At 36.6% G+C, this 27285-nt stretch overlaps 3 protein-coding genes and 1 pseudogene across 8 annotated transcripts; 3 read left to right on the top strand and 1 right to left on the bottom strand.

Moving 5' to 3' along the window:
- Nucleotides 1-261: 261 nt before the first annotated feature.
- Nucleotides 262-15414, top strand: KAC2 (kinesin like protein for actin based chloroplast movement 2). Of its 2 annotated transcripts, XM_023661866.2 has the most exons (23): nucleotides 269-654; nucleotides 1479-1602; nucleotides 1878-1964; nucleotides 2052-2222; nucleotides 2330-2436; nucleotides 4250-4381; nucleotides 4486-4661; nucleotides 5440-5601; nucleotides 5797-5888; nucleotides 6563-6714; nucleotides 7564-7737; nucleotides 8464-8610; nucleotides 8709-8858; nucleotides 10035-10106; nucleotides 10394-10443; nucleotides 10532-10757; nucleotides 11212-11403; nucleotides 11502-11693; nucleotides 11965-12315; nucleotides 13148-13246; nucleotides 13696-13836; nucleotides 13926-14084; nucleotides 14699-15414. In XM_023661866.2, exons 1-23 carry the CDS (start codon nucleotides 439-441, stop codon nucleotides 15152-15154), a joined length of 3828 nt encoding a protein of 1275 aa, XP_023517634.2. In that variant the 5' UTR covers nucleotides 269-438; the 3' UTR covers nucleotides 15155-15414. The 2 variants fall into 2 exon arrangements, with proteins under 2 accessions (XP_086976178.1, XP_023517634.2); XM_087120052.1 differs by lacking the exons at nucleotides 13696-13836; nucleotides 13926-14084; nucleotides 14699-15414 and adding an exon at nucleotides 13349-13450 and having other exon boundaries at nucleotides 262-654.
- On the bottom strand, nucleotides 3238-3348 carry LOC111782337 (U2 spliceosomal RNA; annotated as a pseudogene).
- A 515-nt stretch (nucleotides 15415-15929) lies between the features above and the next one.
- LOC111781895 (Alkaline-phosphatase-like family protein) lies at nucleotides 15930-24700 on the top strand. Of its 5 annotated transcripts, none has more exons than XM_087120194.1 (17): nucleotides 15931-16199; nucleotides 16505-16598; nucleotides 17400-17444; nucleotides 17553-17720; nucleotides 17805-17889; nucleotides 17964-18070; nucleotides 19584-19664; nucleotides 20333-20385; nucleotides 20466-20565; nucleotides 21378-21521; nucleotides 21874-21982; nucleotides 22225-22438; nucleotides 22515-22608; nucleotides 22743-23735; nucleotides 23849-23941; nucleotides 24023-24306; nucleotides 24449-24700. In XM_087120194.1, exons 1-17 carry the CDS (start codon nucleotides 16072-16074, stop codon nucleotides 24579-24581), a joined length of 2925 nt encoding a protein of 974 aa, XP_086976320.1. In that variant the 5' UTR covers nucleotides 15931-16071; the 3' UTR covers nucleotides 24582-24700. The 5 variants fall into 5 exon arrangements, with proteins under 5 accessions (XP_086976323.1, XP_086976320.1, XP_023518395.2 ...); XM_023662627.2 differs by having other exon boundaries at nucleotides 21886-21982; XM_087120197.1 differs by lacking the exon at nucleotides 24449-24700 and having other exon boundaries at nucleotides 15930-16199; nucleotides 23871-23941; nucleotides 24023-24164.
- Nucleotides 24701-25890: 1190 nt separating this feature from the next.
- LOC147786716 (uncharacterized) lies at nucleotides 25891-27276 on the top strand. Its single transcript, XM_087119896.1, has one exon. The coding sequence runs from the start codon at nucleotides 26381-26383 to the stop codon at nucleotides 27095-27097; it is 717 nt and encodes a 238-aa protein (XP_086976022.1). The 5' UTR covers nucleotides 25891-26380; the 3' UTR covers nucleotides 27098-27276.
- Nucleotides 27277-27285: the final 9 nt, after the last annotated feature.

Here is a 27285-nt window from a genome sequence, read left to right on the forward strand (position 1 = left end):
CACTTGTGGCCCACGAAACCCTAACCCATTTTGCCGCGCGGTCACGTGATACGCCTTATCACAAATGAGAGCGAGACGTGAAGAAATAACGAGCGCATAATATTTTTGTGAGCCGAAACGAAACGCCTGGTTTTTGGAGAGTTGGATAGTTTTGTCGTTGTGTCGTGTTTGTGTCCTGTAGTTATTAAGAAAATTGAAAATGGAAACGATGTCGTTTTAGCGTAATTTCCGACGGGCAAAAGAAATCCATTTATTGCACTCAAGGAGGGAAATAACATTACTGGTTAAAAGCTCAAAAGATTCGACGAATGATCACTAAGACGAAAGAAGACGAGACAAAGGCAGAGAAAGAGGAGAGAGGAGGGCGGAGACGGAGAAGCGTAGGTGACCTTGTCTTTGGATTCCGATAATTTGAGCTTCTAGGGCCGTCGGAGGACAATGGGGGAGCAGAGGAACCGATGGAACTGGGAGGTAAGCGGGTTTGAGCCCAGGAACCCGTCTTCTTCGTCTTTGGAGCAGGGTGATCAGTTCAAGCCAGGCTCTCCTTTGATTCGGAGGTATTCAATTTCCTCCTCATCTTCAGCTTCTCCTCGTTTGGAGTTCTCTAAACAGTCTCTGCCCACCAAGGTTCAGCGATTGAGCGATAAACTTAAGGTACTTGGATTTAATTCATTATACTCAATTCTTACCATCGGCTTCTTCCTCTTCTTCTTCTTCTTCTTCTTCTTCTTCCCATTTATCGGTGTGAACTCCTGATTTTTCTGTTCGTCGGTGTTCTTAATTGTTTATAATTTGATGCTGGAAAGTGGCATTGCGTTTGAAATGAGTTGATTGGAAGTCTGAACCGATTTTAATGTCCCGAGCATATTCTTTGTAGCGATTTTTCGGTAAATATTGTTGTCATTGCCAAGCTAAGAATTTTGGTGAAATGGAGCATCTATTGTCAATTCGATTGACTTGCTTCTACGAGGGACATGGTGACATTCTACCAGGCCATATGTTGACTAAAAATGTCTTCGCGGGGCGAAACAATTCCATATGTGTAAGTGAACGCATGCATGGTTTGGCCGTGTATGCTCGTTGTTTTCACAACAGCCAACTGAGATGTGATGAATGGCCGGTCACAGGCCAGCAGCTTTTGGTTTCGACTTCCTATTCATTTTCAGGCATCGTTTAGACAAAAATATAGGGTGTAAAAGTACAGGAGGAGTTCTGTCTCCGTATTAAAGTTGTCTGTACACCCATTTATTACGTTTCTCTGCTATGCGTTAGATCCGCTTCTCAATCAAGAGGCAGATTCAAGGGTCTCCTAAGATCTAGAATATATTCTTGTTTCCAAAGACATTGGCTTGCTTGTTCATGTGGTCTTTTGACGTCTTTCATTTTTTTAAAATTCGCGGGACTTACAGGCGATATAGGGATTTCTGTATTGATCCATCTCCTATACTCGTTAACTAGTTCGTTGTTTATTTTGACAGCTAGCTAAAGAAGATTACTTGGAGTTGAAACAAGAAGCAAGTGAACTGCAGGAATACTCGAATGCAAAACTAGATCGAGTTACTCGGTATCTTGGTGTTCTTGCAGAGAAGACCCGTAAGCTAGGTAAGACAGTGAGCACTTCTGCTCAATTATTCTCCACATTGAGTTCCTCGTCTCTAGATTTAAAATCAAGTAAATAGCTTTCATAATATCATGAGAATGATATGTACTGTAATTTGTAGCTTTTCGAAATTCAAATTTGAGACGATATTCACGAAACCAATGCAAATTTGTTTGATCTTTGGTTGACCTTGTTCAGATGCTATATATAGTTAAATTTTCCTGTTTTTAAGTACAATTATTGGTGGTTTTTAAAGTGTTCGCAACTTGAATATCAGATAGAGTGGCCATTGAAACTCAGGCTAGAATCGGTCCATTAATTGATGAGAAAAGAAGGTTATTTAATGACTTGTTGACAGCCAAAGGTACACCCATTTTTCATGAGTTTTCCTTCTATAAATTTGATAACCTGTAAAATTTAGTTCTAACAATAACTAGTTTATCAATTTCAGGGAACATAAAAGTTTTTTGCCGAACTAGACCACCATTTGAGGAGGAAGGCCCTTCTGTTGTTGAATTTCCTGATGAAAGCACAGTCCGCATCATCACTGGTGATGATACCATCTCTAATCCCAAAAAGGATTTTGAGTTTGACAGAGTTTATGGACCTCAAGTTGGACAAGGTGAAAGGAATGTGTGTTCCCCAGTCCTATTTGTGTTTTCCTAGAAAAATTATGATATACTATGGACATGCTATTAACGTATCTTGGATTGTTATTTACGTGTGCAGCTGAATTGTTCAGCGATGTTCAGCCTTATGTGCAATCTACATTGGATGGGCATAATGTTTCTATTTTTGCCTATGGACAAACATTCTCCGGAAAGACGCACACCATGGTTAGGCTCCTGTCTCTTGACTTATTTTCCTTTCTTTCAGTCTCTCGCCTACAAATGTAGATGCATCGTATAATACCAACCTTGTTTTTTTCTTTAGGCATGTGCTTAGTATAGGATTTTTTGGGCGAGGACTGTTTTAAATGCTATTTAGTATGGGCATCTTGATTCCAAGGAATGCAGATTAATTGCGTTTGTCTTGCAAGGATTTTCTTTTTGAGGGTGCTCGAGTGTAAAAGATAGATGTGTTTGTATTTTAGATTTATCTACTAGACGTACTAGGATCATTAATTGTTCCAATGATGCTTTTTTGTTGTTTATTAGTTCTAGATATCCATTTAGATGAATTAAATTAAGATATCATCTATAAATCAACTAAATATATATTGTTTAAAATGGTCAATTTAAACATCATTTATTTATTTGTTTTTATTATTATTTATTTTAATGAGAAACAAAGAAAATATATTCATCAAAAGAGAACACAACCTTAGCCTAATTTAGAGGATTAACGAGGAAATACCACCAACCTAACTTAAACTGATATAAATTAAACATCAATTTAGTTTGTATTGAATGTCATATTTTCTTATCTTCTATTTACTCAACATGTTAGACTTACATATGAACTTAATTTATTATAGTAATTTATTATTGTGTTCTTAAGAACTAGTTGAATTTGATTTCAAAATTTTCCCAGCATCTCAATGTGGATGCTAAACTGGATACAATGCAAAACCAATATTTCTTTAGTAGCCTGTTGTTAGAATATGTATTACTGATACCGATTTTCCTAATAAACAAAAAGGGTCAGGGTCACAGAATTGTTGAGAAACAAATTTGGTTTAGATGTAAAGTTATACTTGTTAAGAACATATACTACTGTTGATCTTAGCCAGAAGGCCAAGAAGGTATATGTAAAGTTATATTTGTTAAAGACAATTTTGTCAAAATCTGATTTCTTATGAGATACCAGATGATTTGATTTATAAGATCAACATGTTTCCAGTTTCCCAGTTAAGAGGTGTTCCTTTTAGTAGTAATTCAAGAACTATGATAAAACAGGGACTGAGTGTAGAGAAAAAAAAACAGGGACTGAGTGTAGAGAAAAAAAAAACAGGGATGGAGAAAGGCATTACCTAGAGCCAAGCCAAAGGATCAGAAAAAGGCTTTCCAATTGGCTTTAGTTTCTAAAATACAGTAATTACAACTTCTTCTCTTTTTTTTTTTCCTTTTTTTTTTTAATTTATATAATCTAGACCAATCCTGTAAGAGGCAATTAAGCTTCTTACATCCCACTATTCTGCCCACTTTCTGCAAGGATCTTTAAAAGAACCTTGCTATCTTCTCCAACTGTAAGAACCAACAGGATGTGTCTGCAAATGGTTAAGTTACAAAATAGAAGCTTTGAGCTCTCCGACTTCTAACCATTGTAAAGCAGAATGACCACATCCTTAATATCTTCATGAAAGTGCTGAATAAGCAATCCAACATCTGTACGCATCATAAACTCAGACCACAAATGCTTAATGTAATACCATTCATTTTACCACTTAAGTGGTGTTAATGAGAAGCAGTGGGTTTTCATACTACTGTTAAGAGTGTAGTTTTTATTTTAATTTATTTTACCCTAGAATAATAGCCAAAACCTTTTATTCACATAATGAGCTTGGTTATCAATTGTTTCTGGTCCCATCAGTTTTTGTTTCTTGCATATGTAGTTTTATATGAGTATGGTGTTCTTACTATTGGCCCATTTCTGAGAATTATTGAGCTGGTAGATTTATTTTTTCAATTTATTATTTTTCTTGCACAGGAAGGAACCAGCCATGACCGTGGTTTATATGCTCGCTGTTTCGAGGAACTGTTTGATTTAGCCAACTCTGATTCGACCTCTACTTCTCGATTTAATTTTCTTGTTACCGTTTGCGAGCTCTATAATGAACAGGTTCTTTTTCTTAGTAAATTTCATTTTTCAATAGCCTTGTAGTTTTAGAATCCTTCTTTGAGCTGTATGCCGTACTCTATTGAACCCCTTTCATATTCTTGAAGATCAGGGATTTGCTTGCCGAATCAGTTACCTCTTCCAATCTCCATGTCGATTCACCAGATTTGTTTGCTGGACTTGTGCAAGAAAAAGTAGAGAACCCATTGGACTTCTCTAGAATATTGAAAGCAGCATTTAATGCACGGGGAAATGATATATCAAAGTTGAATGTTTCTCATTTGTATGGTTTGAACCTGATTCTTTTGAATTTATTATACAGTTTTGTTTTTGTAATATTTATGGTCCTAGGAAAAAGAGTCTTGAATGGTGCAAATTTTTGGTTATTTGATCTTACGAGCTTTGGTTGTGGGTTGAAGTAGGCCGAAGAGCTTGGTCTTGGTTTATTACCTAGTGGGGTTTTGCATGTCTCTCCTAGTTGGATGTACGTTAGGTTCTGATTTTCATCCAAGGTTGGATACGCCTACTGAAGTATCTTTTTCTTTTTCTTTTTTTAAAAATTACTTTACTATCGTTAGATGGATTTTTGCTGCCATTTCAATACTCTGTATAACTTTCAATTTTTTGATGGGTCTAAACCACGTGAAAGATAATATTCAAATGGAATTGTTGCTTGCAGTTAATTAATTTGTATTTTATGATACTCTCATATTTATTGTTCCATTTTGTAATTTTGATTTATAATGTTTAAACTTGCTTATGTTGCAAGGAACCATATTTAATTGTTAGTACTTCTTTCTAGACATTTGTATCATAAGTCTACTAGAGAGTCGGAAGGGAAAACCTGCTAGAGTGGAGGGGATGCAATGTTGCCGTATATTTCACAGATTAGTTCTTTCAATTTTTTCCTAATATCATAACTGAAGGAAGAAAAAGACACCGTATATCTTAATCTAGTTTTCATGTTTGCTTTGTATATATATCTGTTTTCAATATTTATTTTCAGCATTTTCACTGCTTTAAATTCGCCATCTTACAAGGCTTCAAAATGGCTATTACAGGATCATTACGACACATGTATATTATACCAATCTGATCACCAGTGAAAATACCTATAGCAAGCTTTCTCTTGTAGACTTGGCTGGCAGCGAGGGTTCAATTACGGAAGATGATAGTGGAGAGAGGGTCACGGATTTGCTGCATGTCATGAAATCACTTTCAGCGTATGTTTAACTTCTTAATCTTAATGTTTTCTTGACAACTGCACATGGGGTCTTTTCATACCTAATGTTTGAGGCATCCTTTTTTTATTAATTGGATGGATTTGTTGTCTTCAATTTTGAAATTTTTTTACGTATTTCAAATTTCTTGCTTCTAGCAATAACCTCACTGCAGATATTATGATACTACTCTTATAGGTTGGGAGATGTTTTGTCATCTTTGACCTCTAAGAAGGAAGTTGTTCCATATGAAAATTCAGTGCTCACAAAAGTACTAGCAGACTCGATAGGTAAGGCAATCTTTTTGGTTAGGAAGTCGTTCAGGCTATAATCATCAACCATGTCATTATGGTTGCATGGTTTTGTAAAATGGTTTTTCCTTTTTAAAAAAAATTATTTATTTTATTTCTATTAGAAATAGCAAGAAATGGTTGTACTTTGTTATACTTCATGTTATGTCACTAAAGAACCTTAAGGACCAACAATGTTTTCTTTTGTCTCAAAATCGAATAACTTGGTCACTCTCCATCATTTCAGGGAATGATAATCCTGGGTGCTTCTTTATTTGGAATTTAAGAGAGTTGAATGCAAGAATATGCTACAAAAATTATAATTTTTTTTCACGAATAATTTATTGTAACAGCTCGGGATATGAGAGAAATTTTGGCATCTTTAAGGAGAAGCTACAGGTTGCTATAAGTTTTACTGTTTCCTCTCTTTCCTCTGCAATAGTGGACAAACGCAGTCAGACCCTTCAAATCTTCATGTTGTTCTTGTTTTCTTTTTGTGTGTGTGGTACTTGTATTAATGTCTGAAAAGTTCTGTTTCAGGCTTATCGCCTTGTCTCATCTCGAGTAATTTTTCTTGCTTTTGATTTGTCAATTGATGGTTTATATCACTGTTTGAAGGCTGCTGGAATGAGTTAGACCTGGTTCCTTTTGCTTAAAATGTTCAATTAATGCAGGTGGGAATTCAAAAACATTGATGATTGTCCACCTATGTCCAAATGCTTCAAACCTGTCAGACACGCTATCATCTTTAAACTTCTCTGCAAGAGCACGAAATGCTGTACTAAGTCTTGGAAATCGAGATACCATTAAAAAATGGAGAGATATTGTAAGTATGAATATATTTATTGAATACGGCAGCATGTATACTCAGTGAATATATTTTATTGAATACGGCAGCATGTATACTCAGTACTGTTACCATCTGGGGTGTTATTGAATGAGATATCTTTTGAACTGAGGATTACTTTTTAATATGGATGAACCAAATTTTGTGGAATGGGCTTGGCCTGGACCATATCTCAGTAGAAATTTAAAGCTTGATTTTTGAACTGCTAGGATTTTCTGTGAGAGAAGGTTTCTCATGGGAGAGAAAGATATAACTTAACATGGAGTAAAAACAAGTCATAAGATAGGATTTGGAAAATAACTCACTTTTATATTTGGTCCAGGCTCTGGAGCAGATCTGTAGTCCTAACTAGTACTTCTAAATATCGTTGAGGAGATATTTTATTTTTGATTGACTGAGCAGGAATAATAGGTTGGAAACCAGTGAGCATCCGTACATAGAGAATACTCATCACTATTTCATTCATTATTGTCATTGATGTTGACAAATAATTGGAGCCTTAAACTTATATAATATAATTTATAGCAAACGGCAAGTAGCTAATGAGCTCCTATAACCGAGATATTAAATCCATTAGCTCCTTTTTGTTAGGTGGTGCTTTTGTGAGACCCTTTTGTATTCTTTCATTTCTTCTTTCTTAATGAAAGCTTGGTTTCTATTAAAAAAAAAAAGAAAAAAAGAAAAAAAGAAAAAGATATTTGCATCAATAATACATAAAATTACATGATGTAACGTGCATCATTGGAGGGCAACTGTGGGCTCTAAATGGTAGTACTTTAAGAATTCATCTGTCTAATTTTTAATTTCATGTCCTATTGATTCCTATAGGCAAATGGCGCGCGTAAGGAATTATATGACAAGGAAAAAGAAACTCAGGATCTGAAACAAGAGGTCTTGGAGTTGAAAAATGCACTGAAAGATGCTAATGATCAGTGTGTTTTACTCTTCAATGAAGTCCAGAAGGCGTGGAAAGTTTCTTCTACTCTGCAATCAGATTTAAAGGTTCTTAACTTATATTTTTATTACACAGTTATATTATTCGACGTAATCTCATTTTTGGTTTCTTAAATATCATTGATCTCAGTTGCACCTTTTCCTACCTTGCTTTTTACACGTAAACTATGATATGGAAGGTTTAAGATGAATGGAGGAGTTAATTTAGGTTTTTGGATCTATAAACACAATTCTTCTCCATTTTCAGTCTTGTTCTGTCTCATTAAAAAATGTCTTTCTGAGGAAGCATAAATCAACAATTTCCACAATTTTGTTATAGATCTCATAGGAAGTAAAAGAGAACTTTCCTATTAATTTTGTTCATCTGTATCGTTCAATGATGTAGTTCAGAAAAGCATTGCAGATTATTTAACAATCTGAACAATGCTTGACTTTAAAAGATCAGTACACTAGTGTACTCATATATTTTTTCTGAAGTCAGGAATGTATACTTTCGTTCATCAGGTTGAAGCTTTTTTTTTTTTTTTTTTTTTTTGGCTTGAACCCTGCCTTCTGTTTAAGTTCTTTTAATTTTAGGTCACAAGGGTTTGATTGACATTTTATGAAACTAATCATTGTAGCTTGTTCTTTAACGATAGACTATTTTGATGTCTTGTTTTCCCATTAAGCTTTTCTTTTAAGCAGCATTCTTGCTTTAATTTCACACGTTGATGTTAGTCTTGCCATACCACTTTTTCAAGTAGTGATAACTGAACTGTGTTCTATTTGGTGCAGATGGAGAACATTTCACTAACAGAAAAATATAAGACAGAGAAGGAACAAAATACTCAGCTTAAAAATCAAGTAGCTCAACTCTTGCATTTGGAGCAAGAGCAGAAATTGCAGATACAACAGAGAGATTCAACAATTCAGACTTTGCAGGTTGCTTCTCTGTTATATCAGGACTCTTTACCTGAATAATTTGTAAGTCCATTGTTCTTAAATTGACGGAAATGCTACATTTTAATTTTCCAATGTAGTCAAGGGTCAAAAGCATAGAGTCACAAGTGAATGAAGTTAGATCATCATTAAGCACCGAACCAACCAAGTCCACTGGAGATGGCATGGATTCTTCTGCAGTAACCAAGAAGCTTGAAGAGGAGCTCAAAAAACGTGATGCTCTTATAGAGGTCTGTTCTCCGACATTCCATGTTGGCGATGCCAGATGTCTTTGATAAGAATATTGTTTTTCTTTTGAACAAGGATAAGAACCTTTCATTTATCTGTGGAAACATCACCTCAAGTAGCCATATGGTATTTGATGAGATCTAATCTCTCCTCCTAAAGAGCTTGTTTTTCTTCAAAGATGTATAGATTTCTCTTTGTCCATAGTTCCTAATCTATTACTCTAACCACATTAATCCACACAATTTGACTCCCCTTGGGTAAGATTATTGTTTTTTAGTAGGTACAGATAGCGTTGAAGGAATGACCTTAGTTATATCTATGTAAATCCTAGCATTATATCTATTTTATTACCTAATATCTAAGAATTCAGGAGTTTAGTTAGATTTAGTTTTTTTCTCGGTAGTTATATTGTTATGTATTTAGTTAGTCTTTCGGCACATGTAGCTCTCTAAAAATTAAGAAAAAATGTGAGCAAGATAATTTACACTTCCAACATGGTATCAGATCCATTTTATTAGGAGAGGTGTGATTAATCGACGTATCCTTCATAGCTACTGTTGAAGTTGTGCCTTGATAATGAGGTCGTATCGTCAAAGCCGTGCGATCAATATTGCACATAATCCTATCCCGTCAAAGTTGAGAATGAATAATATCTATTTCACAACTTGAAGGCTTTAAGGGAGTGTTGAAAGAATGACCTTAGTTATATCTATGTAAATCCTAGCTTTAATTATATCTATATTATTGGCTAAATCTAGGGATTTAGTTAGGTTTATTTTTTTATATTGTTACCTATTATCCAGGTAGTTTAGTTTTATTGTCAGGTAGACTAGTATCTAGATATTTTGTTAGTCTTTTCTTTATTACAAAAAGCACATGTACCTCTAAAAATTCAGAACTCTCTATAAATTAAGAAGAAATGTGAGCAATATAAACTATACTTGGGACAGATAACACAATACCTTTTTTCAGCTATGCATGTTTACTTTTGGAATTTTAATTCTCCTTGCTAAATTCTTTTAGTTCTATACTTCCGTATTGTTTTAGCCTATTTTTCATGTTTTGGTGTATATCTAACTAGTTTGAATTTAACTTCCAAATCTTTGGCTAGTTGTCACTCTTATGCTCCAGTTTCACTTGTTTTGTACATGGGGTATGAACTGTTGCTGTTTTTGCAGAGATTACATGAAGAAAATGAAAAATTGTTTGATCGGTTGACGGAGAAAGCATCTTCGGTAGGATCAGCCCAGGTAAACATATTCTCTAGAAGATCTCAATTTCCCGGGCTCAGGTTTAGACTACTTCTGAGAAATTGGATTATGAGAAATTTTATGCTGACTATTTAAGAAACCAAATCTACATCATCTGTGCATATGCTCTTCTTGAATGTTTATATCTAGTTAGATTCTTGTAGCTAGTAATGTTACCATGCCGTTGATTTAGTGTATGGTATCATGGGCTATTACAATTATTGTTGGCATTCTGTTCGGTGCTTCGCTATTATTTATATTGGCAGTTATATTTATTTAATTTCCAGCTGGCAAGTCCCCAAGGTGTTGGCGATGTTCAACCTCAGGATCCTGGCAGGTAAAATCAAATCTGAAGTTTGTAAATGCATTCAGTTCTATTACTTGCTATTTCATAAATGCTCTGAAGTCCCTGGTTGGTAAAACAGAAATGAAACCAATGACAAGAGTAAAGGGGGTTCGATGGCTATTGGTCCTTCTCCATCAGCTGTGGATAAAGCTGAGGGGAATCTTGCCTTAGTTAAAGCTGGTTCTGATAAAGTTAAAACTACCCCAGCAGGAGAGTATCTTACATCTGCCCTGAATGATTTCGACCCTGAACAGTATGACAGCCCTGCTGCTATTTCAGATGGTGCAAACAAGCTTCTAATGCTGGTATATATTAGTTTAATTTTAGACTGGACGCTAACTATTGATATTCATCTTTCTAGGCTTATTGATAAAAAAAGATTATTAATGGTATCTTTATTTTTATTTTATTTTATCAAAACCTTTTCTTTGGTCTCTTGTGAGTACGAGGAAATGCATCATTGTTGTCCTTTACAATATGAATCTTAGTGCACAAGCACCTTTTATTCGAGTACTAGGAGAGTTTCACTAATTAGCAGTCGCTAAATCAGTTTTTTCATGGGCTATGTTTCTCTGGTGGGAGCCGTGTGGGACATAGACATAGTATAGACTTTTTTAAGGTTCTTTTTGTGTATTCTTATCTTTTTTCTTTTGTTTATTTATTGCCGGAACTATTTTCTTTCCAGATCATGGCTGATAATGATCACTGAAGTATAATAAGAGGAACTTTTTCGTCACTGGTTTGAAATAAATGTTGCAGGTCTTAGCTGCAGTTATTAAAGCAGGTGCTTCTAGGGAGCATGAAATACTGGCTGAAATAAGAGATGCTGTTTTCTCTTTCATCCGTAAAATGGAACCAAGAAGGGTGATGGACACAATGCTTGTTTCACGAGTTAGAATATTGTACATAAGATCTTTGCTTGCTAGGTCACCGGAGCTGCAATCCATCAAGGTTTCTAAATCTTTAATGTTTGTCTATCTTTCTCTTCTCCAAAGTACATTTTCTTTGACTTCACATCATATTCGGTCCTTGTATCTTTTTGATTTCAGGTCTCTCCTGTTGAGCGTTTTCTTGAAAAGGCAAATACTGGTCGCAGTAGAAGCTCCAGCAGGGGTAACAGTCCAGGAAGATCTCCGGTGCGTTATATTGATGAGCAGATCCAAGGATTTAAAGTGAATCTTAGACCAGAAAAGAAGTCCCGATTTTCATCAGTAGTATCCAAAATTCGGGGTCTTGATCCGGTAGTGCTCTTGTCATTGTTTTGATATCTTTCCTCCTATCTGATCAAATGCATGGTGATAATCAATATTAAATACTCCCCTTTATCTTTCCCAAAGAGATATGAGGAAAAACTATTAATTTGTATTCTCGCACACATGCTGGTGGCAGGAGAAGAATTGAGAAGTACTTCACGAGAGAATGGTTTTCTACTTGCCGAACTGTATTGGACATTGTATATTATTACGATACAGTTGTGCACTTGTGCTTATCACTTTGAACTGTATTGGACAGGATTCTCCGAGGCTGCAAGTGACAGCTGGAAAACTGAGAGAAATTAACGAGGATGCAAAAAGCTTTGCTGTTGGGAATAAGGCTTTGGCTGCTTTATTTGTACATACTCCAGCTGGTGAGCTGCAGCGTCAGATTAGGTCATGGTTAATAGAGAACTTCGAATACTTGTCTGTTACTGGAGACGATACAGCAGGGGGAGCAACTGGTCAGCTGGAACTTCTGTCAACAGCTATCATGGATGGTTGGATGGGTGGACTTGGCGCTGCATTGCCTCCATCTACGGATGCTCTTGGCCAGCTTCTCTCTGAGTACACGAAACGGGTCTATTCCTCCCAATTGCAGCACTTGAAGGTACATATTGATCTTGTTGTGAACCAATTCTTGAAAAGTTGAAGTCGGCTATCATTAAATGTCCGACTTAAATTGTTCTGAATAAATGCTTAGATTGATCTGTTCACCAATTACCATGTTTTGCTGAAGTATTTTGAAAGATAACTTCCTTTGAGTAAAAAATTGTGTTATCTGATCCAGTGTGGATTGATTGATCTAGTCAATTTAACCTCCTCACTTATTTGGGGATGGAAACCCCCTTCTTTTTGTTAAAGAGTCAACAAAGGTCATTATTTGCTCAACTACCTAACCCCAACTTTTACTGTCACCAAATTCTCATCAATAAATCAAAGTTGGCTCAAATTCATTTAGATCAACTGGAATATTTTTGGTTCAAATTTCATCGGACTACTTGCTTACAATCTTAAATGTTTTATGAGTTTAAGTGACTAATATTCTCATGTCTATGTTTTTTTTTTAAAAAAAAAGAGCATGTACAGAGGAAAAAGGAAGTGAACAAAACTCCCCTTATCAATTGCTGTCTTGTTTAGAAAAATAATGCTGTTCTTTCAAGATTGCTGCATGGGAAAATACCACTGCATTCTTGTACTTTCACCTAAGCACATCAAATAGGATCTCTATACTTTGCACACACCGTAGCATCTTCAACATTATGTCCTTTCTTCGTGTGGTTGAAGATTGATGGAATCTTTTTGTGGAGTCAACTGGTTAAGAACCTGGATAACAAATCTTATATTCCTGACACACATGGCAAATATTGCGACCTATACGGAAAAGTGTTAAACAGACCGTGATTTTTTGGACATTTACCTACATTTTTCTGTTTTGTCAGGACATTGCCGGTACCTTGGCTATGGAAGAGGCAGAAGATGCAGCTCAAGTTACAAAGTTGCGATCCGCCCTCGAGTCAGTCGATCATAAAAGAAGAAAGGTACTTCATATCTTTATAGGCCCCCATATTTTCATGTCAGTACTAGGAATAATTTTTATTTCACTCTTTTATATACTTAGTCAATATATTACTTTTGTGAAGCTCAACACCTTAAAGAGTACATACCCACGTTAAGAAACAAGTACTCATCTCTGCTTTCTTTATTCCTCCTGTTCTTCCATGTTGATCTACTTCGCAAATAAACATATGCTGTTAACGGTAAATTGGCTATGTTATGTGCATTTCTTCAGTCTACTTACTTATATTTTAGCATTTTCTGACATGCAAATTTTTTGTTCTCAGATTTTACGACAAATGAAAAACTGAAAAATTGTTTAGTATTTTCGTCTATAAATGCTAAATTGTAAATATTATCTACATAAGACTTTTTTCATTCTCCATTTGGCTATATTTGAGCATATTCTGATCTGTAAAACTTCTGGTGTCAGATTTTGCAACAAATGAAACATGATGTTGCTTTACTTATGCTGGAAGATGGTGGTTCACCTATCCAAAATCCCTCTACTGCTGTTGAAGATGCAAGACTTGCCTCTCTCATCTCCCTTGATGGCATTTTGAAGCAGTTAAAGGTAATCTTCTACATAAATGACTTTCATTTTCTCTTGTTTTGTTTCAGCGTCAGTCAACGGAGATTTACAAAAAAAAATTTATTGAACAGACTATTGTAAGACAAGCCTCTGTAAATGCTTTGAGTAGAAGTAAGAAAAAGGCACTGCTTGCATCTCTTGATGACTTAACAGATCAAATGCCTTCTCTTCTTGAGATTGATCATCCGTGTGCCAGGAGGCAAATCACTGATGCTCGTCAGACAGTTGAGGTATGAGAATGTTCCAAATTTTGTATTGAATTGTTTATACGACATGTTTTTTCGTTATATGGTCCACTTTGTCGGGGTTTTTTCTTTTAGATTTATGCTTGAATTCAATTTGACTAGGGTGAAACCATTAAAGCTGACAACAGAGTAGGGTGGGAAATCTCCATTTGTTTTCATAACAGTGGGCAACCCTGCAAAATATTTGTGGGAGATTTTCATTCATCATTATGATATGGTTATTTAAACTAGAAAATTATTTCAATCAAATACTAGCTTGGCCGACTCTTTTGAGAACTATACGTTGTTTATTGAATGACTTGATTTTGTCGTTGCTTTTCAAGATCAAGAAACCTCATTCAATGTTTCCTCTGAACATGTACCATTTTGGAAATTGAACTTTAGCAAGATTAAACGGCTTCTCTTTTTCTTCTAAGATATCAATGTCAGAATGAACTTTATCTTAGATGTAAAATAAGAATATCCCTTTGACACCTATGCTCTTGGAAGGCGCATGGCTGTTTCAAAACTTGGATTGAGTATAGGACATTAGCTGGAGAATGGATATATATCATTCATACATTAATTTTTTTTCTTTTTTCCAAACTTATTTACTGCAGTTAACTCCAGAAGAAGATGACATCTATCTAGCAGCATCACACAACCGTGGACTGTCTGTGGACTCGAGTTCTGGTACAGAAACCGATGTCGCTCAGTGGAACGTCCTACAGTTCAATACAGGCTCAACAACACCATTTATCATCAAGTGTGGTGCAAACTCAAACTCAGAATTAGTTATCAAGGCCGATGCCCGTGTTCAGGAACCAAAAGGTGGTGAAATTGTGAGAGTTGTTCCAAGACCATCTGTTTTAGAAAACATGAGCTTGGAGGATATCAAACAAGTATTTTCCCAGCTCCCAGAGGCTCTGAGCTTGCTTGCATTGGCAAGAACTGCAGATGGAACCCGAGCACGATATTCTCGACTATACAGAACTTTGGCCATGAAAGTTCCATCGTTAAGGGATCTTGTCGACGAGCTTGAAAAGGGCGGAGTATTGAAAGATGTAAGATCATGAATGCCAAGTTTGTGGATGCCCATTCTTTCGGCAGCCATATACTTTGACATGCTGCTGCCTGGCCTGTCTTAACATAATATTGAGAAAATTCTTGAGGTTGTCCACGGTATTTTGCGCTGTTGTTTGTAATTTATGTTCTCTGTTGCTCCTAGCAAAATATCTGTATTAATAGGCATGCACTCACACGTGAACGGCCAGTAATTATCCCCTAGAAATATTATCAAAATGTTCATAAAAGTCAATTTTGAATCTCTTTAAAATTAACGATTTTAATCCTCTCTAAAGTTGTCTTTCTCTGCATCATTTATGACCATTATTAAAAGCATTGATTCAAAATAAGGAAGATGTGCGGCATGCACTCGAATTAGGGACAATATGCAATATCTTTCTCCATCGTTCGAGAATAAGAGAACCAAAAGTTAAGTCAGGAAAGCTTATAACCAAAGTAGATCATATTGTATCACTATAAAAGTTTGTTCTTTCTTAATAGTGGTGTTTGAGCCATGCTTGCAACTGATATTAAGGTCGTAGTAAAGATTTGTGGTATTTTATTGATGCCCTTAATTCAATCAAATCAATAGAATCCTCGAATATTGTATAAAAAGGTTGCGGGCCTCAAAGCAGTAAAACTCTATTGATGTTCTTAATTCAATCATTTTAATAGAATGTTTTGAGTATTGATCAAAGAAGTTAGGAAGCTCTAGATGCTGTAAATTAAGTTTTTTTTTATGTAAAAATAATAATATATAGTGTATGTATATTGTTCGACGACCAGAATAAACAAATTAAACCGTCTTTCCCAACAATTTTGGACGGCTTCCAAAGCTTCAGTTCTTTCCCTCGATAACTGTAGGCTCTTCGGTCCGAGATTTGCAGAGAACGCGACGAAGTGGAATTTCATCTTATTCAACCCGAAAATGTCTTCTTCGCTAACCTGTACTAGACTAACGCTATTTACTGTTGCAGCTGTTGCTATTCAGATCACTGGACTCTCATTTTTCGTCTTTGGGTTTTTCCCCGTCAAGCCTGCACTATCCGGTGACAGGTGCTCTTCATCTCTTTTTTTTATCCTTGAGCTACAATAAGATAGCATCATTAGATGATAGAGTTTCTGAAAGTAACTACGGTGTACATCTAGTTTGAAAGTTAAAATAATTTGGTGTAATTAAGCTTGCTTCAGCTGGACCAGCTGGTATTGTACTATGAACTCACTTCTCTTGGTTATTGAAGCAATGAGGTTGAATTCATCGGGTTTAGAAACATCTACTTTGCTGACGGGAGTTTGCTTTCTTGTTGAGATTTACACGTTGTAAATGTGATTTTTCTCCATCTGTTACTTGGCTTTTTCAGTGGGTCGGAAAGTTTTCGCGCGCCCATGTGCTATGCAAACCAAAATGAGAGTGAGAGAGATCTGCCTCCTCATGAGCTTCACTCGCTATATCAGGTCCTTTCCAGGATATTACTTTTTTTTTTAGATCGTTATGCTCTTTATGTTCCTGGTTGAGGTTGAAATTGTGTCTGCTATATATAAAGGGATGGTTGATTGAATTTCAATGCATGGATGAGATTTCTTGCAAAGTAGGATAAAAATCTATGCAGACTCTGTCCACTTTGTGAGCTTATAGCCGCCGGTTCTTGGTTCTTAATTAGGGTGCCCTTTACTACTCTCCAAGATGTTTCTTGAATCAATTATGTAAGATTTTAGGATTATGACATCAGAGTCCAACTAATGGGTTTTCCTTTTCTTATTCAAGTAATTAATCCTCTTCAAGTTCTTGGCATTTTATGAAATTATTTGATTTAATGGTTCCATTAGTGCTAGACTATATAAGACAACGACTTGAGAGTGATACTAGTTGCATCACTAAGCTTTACAGAGTTGAAGTTATGATTCCATGGGCAACAATAAGATTACAGACGGATCCTTATGAAATTAATGGAAAATCATAGTCTCTCTCAGTAATCTCGGACACATTATGAATTTTTAGGGGTGAAGGAGTTGGTTACACTCGGTTAATGAGTCATCAAATGTTGAATAATAATTTCCATGCATGCAAGAGGAAGCTGTTGGTTTTTCATTCATTATATGTATTGTAAAATAGTATGTGGTTTGAAATACATCAGGAGACAACATAGCTTCTGTCTCTTCACTCTGTATCTTCCCCCTTTCCTATTGATCTTTTAATTTTTAAATGCAAACAAGTTTACTGAGGACATTATCTGACTTGAAAACTTTTTCATATAGGAATTATCTGGAATTCCGCCTTTATATGATCGACTTATTTTAATGGTATGTGAGTTACAGTCAGAAACATGTAGTTTTTCAAGCTTGCCATTGTTGATAATTTTGTTTGGTGCTTGAAAGTAGTTTCTTTCTATAACGAACATGTCAGTTTAGGTCATTGATGGTCTTCCAGCAGAATTTGTGCTTGGTAGGAATGGACGGCCTCCAACCAAGACCTTTATGGAGGCTATGCCATACACTCAATCATTGTTGGCAGATGGAACTGCAAAAGGTTACCATGCAAAGGCTACACCTCCAACTGTTACAATGCCCCGTCTGAAGGTAATCATTTCTTCATTCTTGATTATTGTGGCAAAAATGGTATGCAGCAGTGAACAAACCTTGTTTTTTCGCGTATGATTGCAGGCTATTGTATCTGGTGCTATCGGAGGATTCCTTGATGTGGCTTTCAATTTCAATACTCAAGCTCTACTTGATGACAATCTTCTTGGTAAATCAGTACAGTTTCAGTAAATGTGTAAACATATTTTGAATCTGAAAGTTAGATCATTTTTCATATTATAGGTCAGTTTTCTAAAATTGGTTGGAAAATGGTGATGTGCGGAGATGAAACTTGGCTTAAGTTGTTTCCGGGGCTTTTTATGAGGCATGATGGAGTTAGCAGCTTTTTTGTAAGTATAATACCTGATATGCAAAGGAAGATGTTGGGTGTAGTGCATGCTACTTCATGCCTTTATGGAACTTCAGTGTTCTGGTCTTAGTGCTGTAATGTCTTCATTCCTTACTGACATGGACTCTTGACACTGGGACAGAGAGATTGGTGGTTTACCTGGTTTTTTTTTTTTTTTTTTAATTTATTTGTGATCCAGTAGCTAGCTAGCTAAATATCGCCTGTGGCATGTTATCTAAGGATGTATCAAGCCAAAGTGAATAATTTTGTTCTATAGCTTTGTACTTACTTAGCATTTTGTTCATCAGTTTGCTTCCTTCTTAGAGATTGCGTGGGTACATCATTTCTTTTTATCTTCCAATAGCTGCTGAATTTGTGTGTAGTCAATTCCTGTAGTTTCATAACACTTGTTTTATTTTTATGCATGGAACTAAGAAATAGTTATTTAATATGAAGTTTTGTGACTTTGTCTGTGCAAGCACAATGGTGTTAAGGAAGCTAATTGACTGTAGCCTTTTTGTTGTGTTTCTGATGCTCATGTGGCATGTGTTGATTCCCCGAGCATTCTTTGAAACTTTCCTCGTGATTAGGTTAATTAACTTAGAGAGAGAGACAATATTTTTGGCTAGTTAATGGAAACGTATCTGCTGCTACCATTTTACTTGGAACTTCTTTGTTGCTTTGATGTTTTCAGGTCCCTTCCTGTATAGAACCAATTTGATGATTGAATGAACTCTATGTGGTAGCGAGAACTGTAAAAGTTATTAGTAATTTAATTTAGAATAGGATATTCTATCTTAAAATTTTTAGTATTATTCCTAACTCGAAATCATAGTGAGCATGCTACCAATTTATCGATGACGTATAAAATGAAAACCAATGTGATTTGGTTCAATGAAGCAAAAGAAAATCTGTGGGCAGAGTGGAAGGAGACGAATGACAAGATTGTTTGAAGATAGAAGCAACAATGTTGCTGAGATTAGGGCTTGACTACTCTATTAAATCTTTCTATGTTTACTCTCCAAATTCTTATGTAATCATTCAAGTTTTTTTTTTTTTTTTTTTTTTTGTTGCAAGCCGATTGAAGTAGCTTTTTATAGATCTCTTTGGCCTCTCAAGGTTGATGCCTTATATCCACCTTCTTTTTTTAGACTCCTCTGATGCGATGAAAAAAATTGTTCCCTTTCAAAAGAATATAAATAAATAAAAGAAGGAAAAAAAAAGTAGGAAAAAGAAAAAGATATGAACCCACATATGAGGTATGTGTTGGACCCTAGTCAAATGAGCTCATTCAGGGAAGGAGTGACAACATGTGATTAAATTAATGCTACTACAATAGTTTAAGATTTTATGTTAAGAACAATTTAGAACATCACTTGATATACCTTGTTGCTTATATTTCGTCGAAGTTTGGATGAAAACTTCCCTTCTGTAGTTTTTTTAATGTGATCATGTATCTCTATCTTGTAGATTTAACAATATGGCATACACATTCAAGTCTCTTATTTCTGCAGGTTAAAGATACTGTAGAGGTAGATAAAAATGTTTCTCGACATTTAAGCTATGAGCTTAGCAAGAATGACTGGAATCTTCTTGTAAGTCTTTTTGGTGTACTTTTACCCTTTTTTTTTTTTTTTTTTTCTGGGCATTTAAATTGTATATGTCTATTACTTTTTTCTGCACTGAAATATCTAAATGCTCTACAATACCAAAATTTAAATTTAGATAGAAGATGATCTACAGTTTAGTTAGTAATATGGTTCAACTAATTGGCTTTGTTTTCTATGTTATTCGAGTTTGTGTGTGTATATTAACGAACTCAGTAGTTTACTTTTATGTGTACCTCATTGGACAGGCCTTTGACCTTTGTCTCTCAACTTGGCGTGGATGATTTTATTTATTTGTCGTTTGTTTGGGTTGATTGCAGGTTTTTTCTTTGAACCTCTTTCATTAGTGTTTCTCAACTTTGTTACTTGATTATTCTGTCCTTAGTGAAACCTAAACATCTTTTTGTTACATTTTCTCCTGTGCATTTCTTCGTCTAATAATCTCTACAGTTGATTGCTTTCACAGTAAAACTATGCAATTTTGACTTTGTTTAGAGCTCAATATGTGACTACATCATTTATTTTACAATTGCAAAATACAGTGATGCCTGTTTCATCTTCATGCCAAATCTTCTATCATATTATTTAAATAATATTAATCTACTACATAATAAAAATGCAGTTTTTGTGTACTTCTAACTGAATCTTCATTTCAGATTCTTCATTATCTAGGTTTGGACCATGTTGGGCATATTGGTGGTCGAAACAGGTGCGTTTATCTGTTTCTAACTTTTTAACATCTGATATATTTAATTATTTTATTTCATGAGTTTCATTTGGATGTTTCAGTCCCTTAATGTCCCCAAAACTTATGGAAATGGATGAAGTGGTGAGGATGATTCATGCCAGTGCCATGATGAGCCCAGAAGATAATAAAAGGACTCTTTTGGTTTGTTTCACTTCCTCATTTTCTTTGACTTGTTTCATGGTTCTGAAACTTGTCCTCTCTTATCACGTAAGAAATATACATTTCTTGGATGTGAGTAAGCCAAGAAGATGATAGTGCTGTTTGGCATGTCTGTTTGATGTGTGCCTTTTATAATCGAACTTCAGTTAGAATGCATTTACTGCTTCATTGTTTCTGGAAGCTTATTCCTTTCCAATAATTAGCTGAAATTTCTTATGAAGAACTTATACAAGTGGGGTTACCAGAATCCCAAAGTGTTGTGCTTAAGAGGAAACTCCTCAGATCAAAAGTGAGGTCAAAACATGAACCTTCCTTATGGTCTTGAGGATGTATGGAAGTCTTCAAAAAAAATTCCCCCTAAATTCCCAAAACAAAGCCATTGACACAACCTTGGGAATATCTTTCCCCAGCCCCGTGGCCCTGTTCCAAATTGAATATCGAGAAGAGATTTACATTAATTTGGAGGAGTGCCTCAAAGATCAGAACTGCTTAAGTTTGTCCCAAATAAAAAAAGAAAACGGGTAGGCTGTGAGCGAAAAGGTGGTCCAAATCTTTCCCATAAGTAATTGCCATATAGAAATGCATATATGAACCGGGAGGCAAAAAAGATGGACATTTCTTTTAATCCACTTGAAGTCATCTAAACCAGTCTAAATTAGCGCTTAATTTTTTTGGCACTTTTGGTTTCCTTGACTAGCGATTGTAAATTCGTCTGGCTCGTTTGTCGAAGACTATAAACTCAAATCATGCCAATGGTTTCACTTATAACCGTTTAATTTTGAACTTCAAGGTAGGTTGTGGTGAGTGACCATGGGATGACTGAAAATGGCAATCATGGTGGGTCGTCGTATGAAGAGACTGACTCCTTGCTTCTTTTTATTGGATCAAAAAGCCATGCCACTGACTCTGCATCAGTTATCAGCAATGATGTTAACCAGGTATTCAGCTCCTACACGCCCAGTTTCTTCAAGTTGGTATTAAGACTACGCATCCAAATTTTTATGTACTAAATAATTCATTCTATAAACTTCGTCATACATTACTGTTCGTTCCATCCAATTGTTCAAACAGAATTATCATTACTTCAAACTTAGCTTGAGACCTTTTCTTTGAACTTCTACATTCTATTTGTGTTCTAGTGAAACACAAATATGAACAAGAGTCAGAAACTTGTATTACTTTCACAGTATTGATAAGGAAAATATTGCTGTCTATGCTTCTTTCTTTCTTCTTTTTTTTTCTTCCATTTCTGTTTATTCTGAATGTTTTCTTATTTTCTGACTTACCTAGAATGTGGTTCAGGTCGACATTGCAGCCACTTTAGCTCTTTTATTTGGTGTGCCAATACCCAAAAACAGTGTAGGCATCATGATTCCAGGAATGGTGGATTCTTTGAAGGGTAAATTCCCCTTTCCTTGTGCATGAGGCATTTATGGGTTTCAGCATCGAAATAAAGTTATTGAAATGCAGAGGGAAAAGAGAAAAAGAGAGGGCTATATGAGCAATCTGCTTTATCTTTTGTCATCAATTTCTATTATTAATACCTAGTACTAGAATGCAACATACTTAGTGCCTTTTGGACTTGTATCGCATGCCAACTTGTGTGATCTTAATGCGACACCTCTTTCTGGATGATTTCAGATATGCAACAACTGAGGGCACTGCAATTGAATTCTTGGCAATTGCTTAGATTGTTACAAAGACAGGTACCTGGTTTTCAATGTGGAAGTCACCCATGTGATGGCTTTTCAGGTGATAATGGATATAGTAGTAATGGTATTATGGAGAAGTTTTGCCGGTTGTATTTGCGTGCTGCAGCTCTTTATGATTCCTGGATATCAACGGAGCTTTCCAGGTGGGCACAGATCATCTATTTGGAGAACTTGTTCCATGGATCAGGAAAAATTAACTTTTTCCAGTAATTTGAACAGGTCTGATAGCAGAGAAGACAAAAGTGAAATTATTGCAGCATACTATGAGTTTCTGATAAGTGCAAATCAATGGTTATCACACAAAGCTACTGATGTAAGAATTATTAGTATTATTATTTATTCTTTATCATCATTTTGGAACAAACTCTGAAATTTCATGTAATATTCGATCATTTAAGAATGTTCTTTCTGGCTGATTGTGAATTGTCACTTCTGTTTTATTTGCAGAAACCTGCTAAAGTTATTGCTTTCGGAGTGATGTCAATGATCTTATCTTGTCTAATATTTTCTGCCGTCCTTTACTCTATTATCCAAAAAAGTTATTTTGGAGAGAAGCGGCTTTCCAATGGTATTCTCACATGGCATCTTGATGAGGGTTTTTCTCTGTCTGTAATATTCATCCTGGTTATCAGTATGGGATCCAGTTCTATGGTTGAGGAAGAGCAATATATTTGGCATTACTTGATCTCCACATTGAATATGCTATTGCTTCGTAAAACATTGCAGTTCTTTAAAAAAGATAGCACCTGTGGTTTTTTTACTTTGTTTAGTGGACATGAAAGAACTAGTTTAAGGGCATCTTCCATCTTCACCCTCCTTATCACTGGAAGAATTTTAAGGGGCTGGCATCAAGGAGGTGTCAATTGGACATTTCTTCCAGACATATCGAAATGGCTTGAGCAGTCGGGGACTGATCTTCAGCTGATTCAATTAACCTCTGTTCTCCTTACAATAATATTATCCTTATTTTCTCTATCCTTATTAAGAAGGAAAACAAAAATTATTCTAGTGGTTGGATTTAACTTTTTGATGTCAGGATTGCTTGTACTGCATCATATTGTGAAATATCGACACAATACATCAGTACCATCCAGCAACGCTGCTACTTCATTAGCACAAATCATTTATGCAACTCTCGGTATTACTACAGTCGGGACTGCTCTGGTTGTACCATGGGTCATGCCTATGCAGATTTCCAACGCATGTTCAAGTGATCATGAAGTTTCTCGTCCTTTTAAAATAGGGAGTCAGTCTCAACATTCAGAACTGAGAGATTGTTTATATATTACTGGGTGGGTGTACATAGGCTCTTGGTGTCTTCTGCAGTTGCTGCTCCAACAACCAGTTAATACAGCAGTAATGTTACTCATTCTGGTGCAAATTTATGCCAGCTTTCTATTCTTTTCTCAAGGGATGCAGCAGCAGAAGCAATGGGTCGAGGTGAGTTTGCATAGATGCATTATGATGAATTGTTTTTTGCTGTCTCTTATACTTGTTCATCTTTGGCAACGTTGATGCATGCTAATGCTGGATGGTTATTTCTTGCTTTAAAGGTTGCTGTGTTGTACTATATAGGAATGGCTGGCCATTTTGCGCTGGGGAATAGTAATTCTCTAGCTACAATCGACGTTGCTGGAGCTTTCCTTGTAATTTCTTCTCCCTTGTGCTCCACAGAATTACTTATTATGCTCTCTTTAACTTCACAATAACAATTTTATCCTTGTCAGGGCGTTTCAAACTACTCAACACTATTTTCTGGCATATTGATGTTCATTATCACTTACGCATCACCGACACTGCTGCTGCTAAGTATGGTGATGTATATCTCAATTAAAAATCTAGACATTGCTGCCTCAACTCAAAATGCAGATTCCGGACATGTTCTAAAGATGATTCTTGGCCTTCCTTGTCTGGTTTCACTGACTGTCAATTCGATCTTGCTGATCGCGTACACAATAGTGTTGATCTTAATGAGGAACCATCTCTTTGTTTGGAGTGTTTTTTCTCCCAAGTAAGTCCTCAGGAATTCTCTATCTGACTTTCAGCTCTACCATAGGATTGAACATTACAGAACTTCTTATTGTCTCGAATATAGCTCAATTGGTTAAGAGATTATTGTAGGTGTTGGTTTATGATTTGCATTATTTCTCCAGGTATTTATACGCGTGTGCCACGACTGTGTGCATCTCGATTGGAGTCTTTATCATGGCAACGACAGTAACCTATGCACATATGGTGCTGGCCCTGCGCCGAAATATGATAGCCTCCATTAATGAAACGAGATAAGAGCCTGATTGTTCTTTTAGATTCATTGGTACTCTTACAGATGATTATGCATCAAGCAATTCTTTAACGTAATTGTTCATCAATTTTTTAGATCAAGTTAAATCTAGTGTTCCATTCAACCTTTGTTCCTTTTGCCATTCATCTACTGCGTTAATTTTGTTGCTTCAGAATTATGAATGTGAGATCTATATATTCATTCTTAAAAGGGATATTTTATATAAATCCAAACGGAAAAGTTTCATTCATGGAAATAAATATGTTCTCTTGACTATTAGGTGTTCTATCTGTCTATTCAAGTCGAACTTTGTCGATTGATTAAAAATCTTTCAATTTTATTTTTGACCGTCACAATGTTTCAAAATTAAGTTGGATGAGTAAAATTTGTAGAATGTAGGATGAAAATGACGATCAGAATCTATGTAAGTATAGTTAGGATACGCGTTTTAAAGCCTTGAGGGGAAGCCCGAAAGGGAAAGCCCAAAGAGGACAATATTTGCTAGCGGTGGATTTGGGCCATTACAAATGGTATCAGAGCCAAACACCGGACGATGTGCCAACTTTCTCGCTGTTCTCCGAAGGGGGTAGACACAAGGTGGTGTGCCAGTAAGGACGATGGCCCCAAAGGGGGTGGATTTGGGGGTGGTCCCACGATGGGAGGGGGGAAAGAGTGTCAGCGAGGACGCTGGGTAGACACAAGGTGGTGTGCCAGTAAGGACGCTGGCCCCAAAGGGGGTGGATTTGGGGGTGGTCCCACGATGGGAGGGGGGAAAGAGTGCCAGCGAGGACGCTGGGTAGACACAAGGTGGTGTGCCAGTAAGGACGCTGGCCCCAAAGGGGGTGGATTTGGGGGTGGTCCCACGATGGGAGGGGGGAAAGAGTGCCAGCGAGGACGCTGGGTAGACAAAAGGTGGTGTGCCAGTAAGGACGCTGGCCCCAAAGGGGATGGATTGCCAGTAAGGACGCTGGCCCCAAAGGGGATGGATTTGGGGGTGGTCCCACGATGAGAGGGGGGAAAGAGTGCCAGCGAGGACGCTGGGCCGTGAAGGGGTGAATTGTGATGTCCCCCACAAACCACCATTTATAACGGTGTGGAAACCTTCCCCTAGAAGACGTGTTTTGAAGCTTTGAGGGGAAGCCCGACAGGAAAAGCCCAAAGAAACAATATCGGTGGATTTAGGCATACGTTAATTTTTAGATTATATTTTTATAATAGTTAATTTAGCCCTTTTCTAATTTGTGTAACCATTTATGGTATTATTTCCCAGAGTTTCCATAATTTGGGATCTGGGCACCTTCAATTTAATATTAACTATAAAGAATTTGAACAATTTGGAATTGCAAGATACGGCGTCGTTTCACGTTGGCGCCAAATTTGTCTCTAGAGATTTAATAAAACCCGAATCACGCTGAACAAGTGGAGCACAGTTGAGTACTAAGCTTGCGTTTCAAGCAATATAATACCCGAAAAGACTAAAACACCCTTCCGTCGCGGCTTATCCGCCGTCTCCCCGCCGCGGCAGATTTCTAGGAAGATTTCACTCCGAGAGCTTAACTGGTTGCCCTCCTTTCTTCACAGGAGATTCCCAGGGGTAAAAGATGGAGTGATCGAAGAACTTGCTCATACTCGGAAAGAATCATCAAGAATCCTCTGCGAATCTTCTCAGCCACCGACCGAGTCTTCCTCCGCTTAGATAGGCCCCAAATCTCGGGAGCGATCGAACCCTCTACGCCACTTGAAAACCACCATCTGGATTTTGGTACTTCATTAGGACTGTGCGAAGTGCGAAATTGAGACTAAGATGAGAAGAGGTTTAAGAAGCAAGCGGGAAAGAAAAAAGAAATCGAACAATGTGAAGGACGGAATCGAGAGCTTTTGGACGATTTGTCCATATTGCTATTATATCTACAAGTACGAGATAGTGTATCTCGACTGCTGTCTCCGGTGCCAGAACTGTCAAAGGGCTTTCCAGGCGGTCGCCATTAAAGGACCATTACCCAAGATTACAATGGTGGAGGGGAAGGAGCTGTATAATGTTAGTCTAGGGTTATTTAAAATTTGCTACTCTTCTGAAGAGATTGCGGCTGCGGATGATAAAGAAACAAAGGTCGATGTTGACAGTGAGACAACTGTAGGTTATGAAACTGAGGATTATATCGATGTCGATTCTGGTAGTAATAACATACAACGGAGAAGGGTGATTGCGAACCAGGAGAGCACATCGACCCATCTGAATCTCAAGGAATTTTGTGAAAAGTTGAAGGAGAAATTGGGTACTCTCGACGAGGATGATCGTGCAAAGCAAGTGATTTCTCAGTTACAGTCAAGATCTTGTGGGGAACTTTCAATCGTGCAGTCGGTGGGAACTGGAGAGACAATCAGAAGTGGGATTGAGAACAGACGTGGATTGATGGCTGCTGATCATTTGGACAATGAACTCAACGGGGAATATGAATGTGGCGAGATGGAATTTTGCATGGATAATGATGATATCTTCGTTGATTTACCAGAACTTTGATGTTGGAACTTGGAAGTAGCAGCTATAGTATCTGGAGTGCTGGTTTTTGTTCGTTTTCAAATTATTTCGTTATTGTTGAAAACTGGTGACTGAATACTGGAAAGTTCTCTCTTGATGTATGAAAAGAGGTCCTCGCTTTGTAAGTTCTATTCATCCCTTAATATATTGTTATTACTGAAGTACAAGCC

This window comes from Cucurbita pepo, chromosome 19 (assembly GCF_057944985.1).
Source record: "Cucurbita pepo subsp. pepo isolate OVF chromosome 19, ASM5794498v1, whole genome shotgun sequence".
Lineage (NCBI taxonomy): Eukaryota > Viridiplantae > Streptophyta > Magnoliopsida > Cucurbitales > Cucurbitaceae > Cucurbita > Cucurbita pepo.